Here is a 9514-nt window from a genome sequence, read left to right on the forward strand (position 1 = left end):
TATAATTCCAGCAATATGAGATACCAGCAGACTCACACCATGGAGAAATCTTAGAAATGTCCAGTCTGTGGCCATTACTTCAAGCATAAATCATCCCTTATTGCAGAGGTCCCCAACCTTTTTTACACCAGGGACCGGCTTTAAGTTAAACCAGTTTTCCACGGCCCGGTGGGGGGGGGGGCTTTGGTCATATGGGGGTGGGGTTATGGAGGGGTGGAGCTTAGTGACGCAGCAGGTTTGGGGGGGGGAGGAGAAGCAGCTCGGGGAAGGAGACACGGAGGTGTCCCAAAGACACTGCAAGGGGTGTATGTGTGTGTGTGTGTGTGAGAGAGAGAGATCAGGGACAGGCAAAAAGCCGGCGAGTAAAGAGCGGCCAGAATCGTGGGACTCCTCTCTCTCATGAGTGAGGGGAAAAAACCCGAAACAGGAAACACCACCATCTTTACTGCGGGCAAACGACGCCCCTGACCTGCCCTGCATAACTCACCAGGGGCCGCGACGAACAGCCGTTCCGTTGCCCTCGCTTCCATTTCCTCCTCAGGAGGACGCGCTCGCGACAGAGCCGCGAGGGATTCGCGGAGTCTTCCTCTGCCGAATGCGCTTCTCGGGGGAGCGGCGCACCTTCATCCATCGCGCCCCCCGCCTCTAGCCCGCCCAGCGGGAGGCGAAGCACTGGGGTGGGAGGGCTGTCAGGACACCCCCCACCCCAGCACTTTGAATCCCGCCGGCCAAGAGCACTCGGGTAGTAGCTTCTGCTGGATACGGGCGATGGGCGGGACGAGCGGCGCCGAAGCCAGTGGCTGTGGCAGCTGCTGCAAGAGGCTTCTGCGCCGCTCTGTCCCACTCATCGCCCGTATCCAGCAGATAGGCTTTGAATTTTTGGCTGGGGGAGGAGAAGTAGGACCTTCCTAACTCCCCCCCCCAGCCAAAATCACAAAGCCAGGCAGCCGCCAAAGGAGCCTCCTGATTCTCCCCGCCCTGTGGAGAAGTGTGGAGGGCTGCGTCACCGCCCGACGCCCCACCCCGTCCTGCATGTTCTCTGCCGGGAGGGCAGCGGCGCCGCGGACCGGCTGAAAACCCCCAACGGCCCGGTCCTGGTCCGCGGACCGGCGGTTGGGGACCTCTGCCTTATTGCACACAAGGAAATTCACAGGAGGCAACATTTCAAGAGTTTTGAGAAGTCTTGAATTTCATTTGTAATCTCTCTTTGAAAGTGTAGGTGAGAAATTGATTGTTGGAATTTTGGCCTGATTTAGTTTACTCTCACATTTCTCAGGATTAAATTTATAGGTGGAGAGAAAAGGAAAGTGGAAAATGGCCTCACTTGCAAAACATTGACAGGTTTAATATGTCTTGTAAGAGTTTTTATATCTCTGCGGGTAATCTATCTGATTCAGGGCTCTTGCTATTTTTTGTGTGTTTTTACCACCTCCATCAATTCCATCATTGTTATTTTTTCATATGAGCCAGCAGTGTACAGCAACTGCCAAAAAAAGCCAACACAGTTCTAGCCTGCATTAACAGAGGGGTAGAATCAAGATCACATGAAGTGTTAATACCTCTTTATAATGCCTTGGTAAGTCCACACTTGGAATACCGCATTTAGTTTTGGTCGCCATGATGCAAAAAGGATGTTGAGACTCTAGAAAAAGTTCAGAGAAGGGCAACAAAAATGATTAGGGGACTGGAGACTAAAACGTATGAAGAACTGTTGCAGGAACTGGGTATCTCTACTATAATGAAAGAAGGAACATGGGAGACATGATAGCAGTGTTCCAATATCTCAGAGAGTGCCACAAAGAAAAGGGAGTCAATCTATTCTCCAAAGCACCTGAGGGTAGAACAGGAAGCAATGGGTACAAACTAAACAAGGAGAGAAGTAACTTAGAACTAAGAAATTTCCTGACAGTTAGAACAATTAATCAGTGGAACATATTGCTTCCTGGAGTTGTGAACGTTCCAACACTGGACATTTTTAAGCAGATGTTGGATAAACATTTGTCTGAAGTAGTGTAGGGTTTCCTGCCTAAGCAGAGAGATTGGACTAGGAGATTTCCTAGGTCTTGTTGTTGTTGTTGTTTGCCTGGTTGTCCGCTATATAGTTTGATGGGATATTCTCTTTTTGTTTTTGTTTTTTAAAAATCCTTTTGGAAATATTTCTTCTACTACATATAGGCTATCACTCCCTCTTTTGTAGACCCCATTTTCTAAACCCTGCTGCATACTGTTCATACTGAAGTCTCTGGAGACTTCTTTACAGGTCAATTTACAGAGGAAGAAGGATTTTAGCATTTAGCAGATGTAACATTTCTTCCTTCAGGTATGCTGGTGGCTCTTGGATGCAGATCATAGGAATGAAGATGTCTCCCTTAGATTGTTTGGTCTAATGGTGCTACCATGTAATAAATACTTAGGTGCTGTGGGAAATCAGTCTTGAAGTTTTGGGATATAGAGAGTTTTGATTTCCACTGAGAGTCACCCTGAACAAAGACGATTGTGTCATTCTTTAAACCTTCATGAACATTTACAATTGAGAGAGTCCAGAAATATTTCAGAAGAAGAATACTCTACTCCTCAGAATCAAATACCTTATTCCAACAGACTTGAAATTTTGGGCTCAAAAAATTTAGAGGTTTGTCGCCTTCGATTTGATCTTAATGTAGTTCATAAAATCATCGGCCACACTGTTCTACCTTATTTATTTAGTTAGTTAGTTAGTTAGTTTATTTATTTAGTTTATTTATTTTGTACAATACACAATGAGAGTTTTAAAATACATAGTAAAATACATAGTAAAATGCATGATGAAGGTTATAGAGGAGATACTTATAGTAAAATATATCTATGAAAGAATAGAAAAGAAGATATAGTAATAGTACATATCAATGAAAGAATAGAAGAAGAGATATAGAAATAGAAGAAAGGTGCAGGAGATATAGGAGAGCAATAGGACAGCGGACAGAAGGCACTCTAGTGCACTTGTACTTGTCCTTTACTGACCTCTTAGGAATCTGGATAGGTCAATTGTGGATAATCTAAGGGTAAAGTGTTGGGGGTTTGGGGATGACACTATGTAATCCGGTAATGAGTTCCACGCTTCGACAACTCGGTTACTGAAGTCATACAAGATGGCGCCGACAAAGGCTGCCTCGGTGAAATGCTCTCAAACAGTTTTTTCATTTTCTACTATTCCCTGCAATTCTCAACGGATTTCCTACTCAAGAGACCATCTGCTAAGAATTAAAGAACATTTCTTTAAGGAGCAGCTATCTGCAACTTCAACCCCACCTGTCTTTACAAACGCGGAGGAGATTTTAGCACAGGAGGAAGCCATTTCCCGGCAACCATGGATCACCAAAAACATACGCAGCCCGCAGAGACGAAGAGGTAAAAGGGCGGGAATTTTAAATAAACTAAGGAACAAGGGAATTAAAAAACAACCGCTCCCTTCTATCTTTCTTACCAATTTACGTTCACTTGCCAACAAGATGGATGAAATACTGCTCTTAAATAGATGCTATTCTGATTTTCACAACGCATCTGCCCTGTGCTTTACTGAAACCTGGCTAAACGAGGAAATTGATGATAACAGTATGCATTTACTGGGCTTTCAAATGTTTCGGGGTGATCGGAATGCAGAATTATCAGGGGGGAAAAAGGGAGGAGGCTGAATGACTACAGACCAGTTGCTCTAACATCTGTAGTTATGAAAACCTTTGAAAGGCTAGTGATGTTCCATTTGAAAGCCATCACGGATCCACTGTTAGACCCCCTGCAATTTGCATACCGAGCAAATAGATCAACAGATGATGCTGTTAATATGGCTCTACACTACATCCTTCAACATCTTGAATCTCCAATGACCTACGCCAGGGTCCTCTTTGTGGACTTCAGTTCAGCATTCAATACCATCGTACCGGACATTCTCTTAACCAAACTAAATCAGCTAGCGGTACCTGAACACACTTGTAAGTGGATCACAAGCTTCCTAACAGACAGGAAGCAGCAGGTGAAGCTAGGAAAAATCACATCAGATATATGTACAATTAGCACAGGTGCCCCCCAAGGCTGTGTACTCTCACCACTTCTCTCTATACACTAATGACTGCATCTCATACGATCCATCTGTTAAACTACTGAAGTTTGCAGATGATACAACAGTGATCGAACTCATTCGAGACAATAATGAATCTGCATACAGACGGGAAGTTGAAAACATCTTGCAAAGGCCTTAGAGACGGGACAAGAGTGTTTTTCTGCCGCTACCAGGAGATGGCAGTCAGATAGGCAACATATGTGCCTGAAACATGCCTGATAGAGGAGTTAAAACCATCGAGTACAGAATTGCTAGACAAGATAAGAGAGAAACAGGACTTCCTCTTCCGGAAGACTCATGGGAGTGAGGTGGGGTGCAGAGCGCATTTGTGCTCTTCCGAGGATCGAAGCAGCAGCTGGAAGGTGAGTTGAGGGCAGGTGGGGGGAGAGTCCGGGAGCAAGTCGGGCTGTTTGGTTCCCTCCACGGCCTGGAAGCAGAGAAGCAACAGGGCTGATGCGCATCAGCTGCTGGTGCTGCAGGTTCCTCTCCTGCCCAAATTTAATCCCAGTGGTGCTGCACGCTGTGAAACTGGTGGCTGCAATTTTCTGCTGGTGGGAAGATTGAAAAAGTGTCAAGTTAAGGTTGATTCTCTGTGAATGGCTTCCCTCCAGAGGTTGTGGGTGCTCCATCACTGGGGGTTGTGAGAGAGTTGGGAGGGACCTTGCGGGTTTTCTATTCCGACCCGTGAGCAAGCAGGAGACTCAATACCATTTCAGGCAATCGGTAAATTGTCCTCAGTGCCTGGGTTAGTTTCCATCCAGTGCTTCTTGTCTTGCCTCCTGGTGCATTGCAAAATAAGTTGACCCCCTTCTTCTTGACCCCTCAAGTGTTGGAAGATGGCTCTCATGTCATACCTAGTCCTTCCTTTCACTGGACTAAACATACCCAATTCCTGCAACTCTTCTTTGTATCTTTTAGCCTCCAGTCCACTAATCATCTGTTCTTCTCTTCCCTGTTCTCTTTATAGAGACTCTACTACACTTTTTTTTAACATTGTGGTATTCAAAACACGTTGCAGTAATCCTAAATGTGATCTTTCTAAAGCATCCTAAATTGATACTAATACTGTTTGCTCTTTTTAGGGGATTGTTCACTATGATAGAACTTCAAGTAACTTCACAGTTACTGCTATTGAGCCACGTTGTATCTATTCTCTACTTCCTATTTGGTTTTTCTGGGCTAAGTGTATAACCTACTTTTTTCTCTCTTTAATTTCATTTTGTTGGATAGAGACCAGTGTTCAAATCTATTGAAAGTCAAGTTCAAAGTCCACAAGGAAAGTCTGAATTTGACAAAATGGAGGTGTGTGTTTATGAAGAATTCGCTGGGATGTTAAAATACAGTCATGAAGATTTTAAAAATTGTCTTCTGGACTTTAGAGATGGAAAAAAACACAGGAAAAAAGCTGGAATATAATGAAAAGTAACTTGACAATAAAAGACAGGTTGACAATTATATTGGTATTTATAATGATTACACTGGGATTGAGAGTGAGAAGAAAAAAGCAACAGGAGCATATTGGTATCAGAAGATGCAATTAAAAATGAAGGGATAATAGTGAGAAGAGACTAGAAGGGATTGAGAATATACCTAGAGTGTAGTTCCTACACAAATAATACATTCAAAATGAAGAAAATTATTCATTTTTACTATAGAAACAAACGATTTTGCATCTTCTCTTTTATACAGTCAGAGAAAGAACACTATATGCATTGCAAATTTACACAGATTACCAAAAACTGTATTAATTGCTAGTCCTTTGCATTACTAAGAATGCTTGATTGACCCAATTAAACAACTGAATTTGAATGGATATTTGAACAGGGATGTCGGTAGTCTTCTATGGATCATAAATAATTTAAGTGATTAGTATTGGGGCATGTTTGACTTTTCACTATAATATATACTTTTATTCTTTTTTACCATCATCTCTAATTATTTTATAAACAATTAAAGTTCAATTTTTCTTTGAAACTTACAGACAAAGAGGATGGAAATAAGACCACTCGGGACCATTGAAATAGAAAGCAACATTGAAAAGGGAAGAAAATCAAGGGAAAAATCAAAATATTTTCCATTTCTTTCAGAAAACCATTCAATTCTCCTCCTCCAGCAGCTGTTAGACAAGAGGGAGAAAATCAAGAGAGGTTTCAAGATCGAATAAGCAGATTATGCAGAACTCAAGGATACGTTACATAGTTTTTTCCTCCATCAGCCAAAAAGGGAGATATCTGGAAGTCAGTTGAGAGGAAAAGGTCAATAATAAAGCCATGTAGAGCAGACAGGAATGCAGGCCTCTCCCTGTGAGGAAGAAAATGGCTTGAATGAAAGTACCACTAAACAAGGCATTGTCCATATTTTTGATGAACTCAGCTTTGGAAAAATTGTAGTTTTTTGTGGAAAAACAAGAGATTGCAAATCACAGCAGTTTATACATTGAGGAGCTAGACAGAACATTTCCCTTGTGATTCTTGGAACCAACTATACAAGAGGGAAGCCACAAAAGAACCCCAATGTGTTACATCTTTAGTGAGCATGGCAACATGGTGGTACACCAAAAGACACACACGAGTAAGGAAACACATGACTGTGCACATTGTGTGAACATTTCATTAGAAATTCTCAGGTCATGACACACTAAAGGATGCAGACACAGGAATAACACAATTTGAATATCCGTTCTGTGAGGAAAGTTTCAAAGAGAGAATTCCAGTCAAATCCAAGACTCGCAAAAAAGAGAAAACGTTTGAATGTGCACACTGTGTAAAAAAACCGAGTCACAATTTCAGTCATGAAACACAAGAGGACTCACACAGGAGAGAAACCCTTTGAATGTCCCGACTGTGGGAACGGTTTTAGTGTTAATTCCAGCCTGGTGACACACCAGAGGACTCACACAGGAGAAAAGCCCTTTGAATGTCCTGACTGTGGGAAGAGTTTTAGTGTTAATTCCAGCCTGGTGAAACACCAGAGGACTCACACAGGAGAAAAGCCCTTTGAATGTCCTGACTGTGGGAAGAGTTTTAGTGTTAATTCCAGCCTGGTGAAACACCAGAGGACTCACACAGGAGAGAAACCCTTTGAATGTCCTGACTGTGGGAAAAGTTTTAGTCGGAGTTCCCACCTGGTGACACACCAGAGCACTCACACAGGAGAGAAACCCTTTGAATGTCCTGAGTGTGGGAAAAGTTTTAGTGTTAATTCCAGCCTGGTGACACACCAGAGGACTCACACAGGAGAAAAACCCTTTGAATGTCCTGACTGTGGGAAAAGTTTTAGTGTTAATTCCAGCCTGGTGAAACACCAGAGGACTCACACAGGAGAGAAACCCTTTGAATGTCCTGACTGTGGGAAAAGTTTTAGTCGAAGTTCCCACCTGGTGACACACCAGAGGACTCACACAGGAGAGAAACCCTTTGAATGTCCTGACTGTGGGAAAAGTTTTAGTGTTAATTCCAGCCTGGTGAAACACCAGAGGACTCACACAGGAGAGAAACCCTTTGAATGTCCTGACTGTGGGAAAAGTTTTAGTCGAAGTTCCCACCTGGTGACACACCAGAGGACTCACACAGGAGAGAAACCCTTTGAATGTCCTGACTGTGGGAAAAGTTTTAGTGTTAATTCCAGCCTGGTGACACACCAGAGGACTCACACAGGAGAGAAACCCTTTGAATGTACTGACTGTGGGAAAGGTTTTAGTGATAATTCCAGCCTTGTGAAACACCAGAGGACTCACACAGGAGAGAAACCCTTTGAATGTTCTGACTGTGGGAAAGGATTTAGTGTTAATTCCAGCCTTGTGAAACACCAGAGGACTCACACAGGAGAGAAACCCTTTGAATGTTGTGACTGTGGGAAAGGTTTTAGTGATAATTCCAGCCTGGTGCAACACCAGAGGACTCACACAGGAGAGAAACCCTTTGAATGTCCTGACTGTGGGAAAAGTTTTAGTCGAAGTTCCCACCTGGTGACACACCAGAGGACTCACACAGGAGAGAAACCCTTTGAATGTCCTGACTGTGGGAAAAGTTTTAGTGTTAATTCCAGCCTGGTGAAACACCAGAGGACTCACACAGGAGAGAAACCCTTTGAATGTCCTGACTGTGGGAAAAGTTTTAGTCGAAGTTCCCACCTGGTGACACACCAGAGGACTCACACAGGAGAGAAACCCTTTGAATGTCCTGACAGTGGGAAAAGTTTTAGTGTTAATTCCAGCCTGGTGACACACCAGAGGACTCACACAGGAGAGAAACCCTTTGAATGTACTGACTGTGGGAAAGGTTTTAGTGATAATTCCAGCCTTGTGAAACACCAGAGGACTCACACAGGAGAGAAACCCTTTGAATGTTCTGACTGTGGGAAAGGATTTAGTGTTAATTCCAGCCTTGTGAAACACCAGAGGACTCACACAGGAGAGAAACCCTTTGAATGTTGTGACTGTGGGAAAGGTTTTAGTGATAATTCCAGCCTGGTGCAACACCAGAGGACTCACACAGGAGAGAAACCCTTTGAATGTCCTGACTGTGGGAAAAGTTTTAGTGTTAATTCCAGAGTTGTGACACACCAGAGGACTCACACAGGAGAGAAACCCTTTGAATGTCCTGACTGTGGGAAACATTTTAGTGTTAATTCCAGCCTGGTGAGACACCAGAAGACTCACACAGGAAGGAGAGTGAGGTAGGAGGGAAGAAGGTAAGAGGGACAGAGGGAGAAAAGTTGGAGGGAAGCGAATGAGATAGAGGGAGGCTAGTAACATGAAATATAGAAGGAAAACAGATGGGAGATAAAAGTAACAGTGCAAATTTAGGATCTATATTTCCCAAATATGCCCATGTTACACCAACACTCCGCAGTCTGCATTGGTTGCCGATCAGTTTCCGATCACAATTCAAAGTGTTGGTTATGACCTATAAATCCCTTCATGGCACCGGACCAGATTATCTCAGGGACCGCCTTCTGCTGCACGAATCCCAGCGACCAGTTAGGTCCCACAGAGTGGATCTTCTTCGGGTCCCGTCAACTAAAGAATGTCGCTTGCCGAGACCCAGGGGGAAGAGCCTTCTCTGTGGTGGCCCCGGCCCTCTGGAACCAACTCCCCCCAAAGATTAGAATTGCCCCCACCCTCCTTGCCTTTCGTAAGGTCCTTAAAACCCACCTCTGCCGTCAGGCATGGGGGAATTGAGACCCTCTTCCCCCTAGGCCTTTACAATTCTATGCATGGTATGTATGTATGTATGTTTGGGTTTTTTATATATATTAATGGGTTTTTAATTGTTTCTAAGATCAGACTACTATTGTACACTGCTTTATTGTTGCTGTTAGCCGCCTCGGGTCTCTGGAGAGGGGCGGCATACAAATCCAATAAATAAATAAATAAACATTTGTTTATCATATATTGGAAAAATGTACATGTTTGTA

General features: G+C 43.6%; 1 protein-coding gene across 5 annotated transcripts in view; it reads left to right on the forward strand.

Annotated features, from left to right (window-relative positions):
- The window catches only part of LOC139159876 (zinc finger protein 850-like), a 47250-nt gene extending 38394 nt beyond the window's left edge, over positions 1-8856 (forward strand). For 3 of the 5 annotated variants that reach the window (XM_070737300.1, XM_070737301.1, XM_070737297.1), the window contains exon 2: positions 6078-8856. In XM_070737300.1, the coding sequence (XP_070593401.1) occupies positions 6888-8777 (1890 nt within the window). In that variant the 5' untranslated portion in view covers positions 6078-6887 and the 3' untranslated portion in view covers positions 8778-8856. Of the gene's footprint in view, positions 1-5326; positions 5519-6077 lie in introns of all 5 variants that reach the window. The other 2 variants (XM_070737299.1, XM_070737302.1) reach the window with 2 other exon arrangements.
- Positions 8857-9514: the final 658 nt, after the last annotated feature.

This window comes from Erythrolamprus reginae, chromosome 2, assembly GCF_031021105.1.
Source record: "Erythrolamprus reginae isolate rEryReg1 chromosome 2, rEryReg1.hap1, whole genome shotgun sequence".
NCBI classification, from domain to species: Eukaryota; Metazoa; Chordata; class Lepidosauria; order Squamata; family Dipsadidae; genus Erythrolamprus; species Erythrolamprus reginae.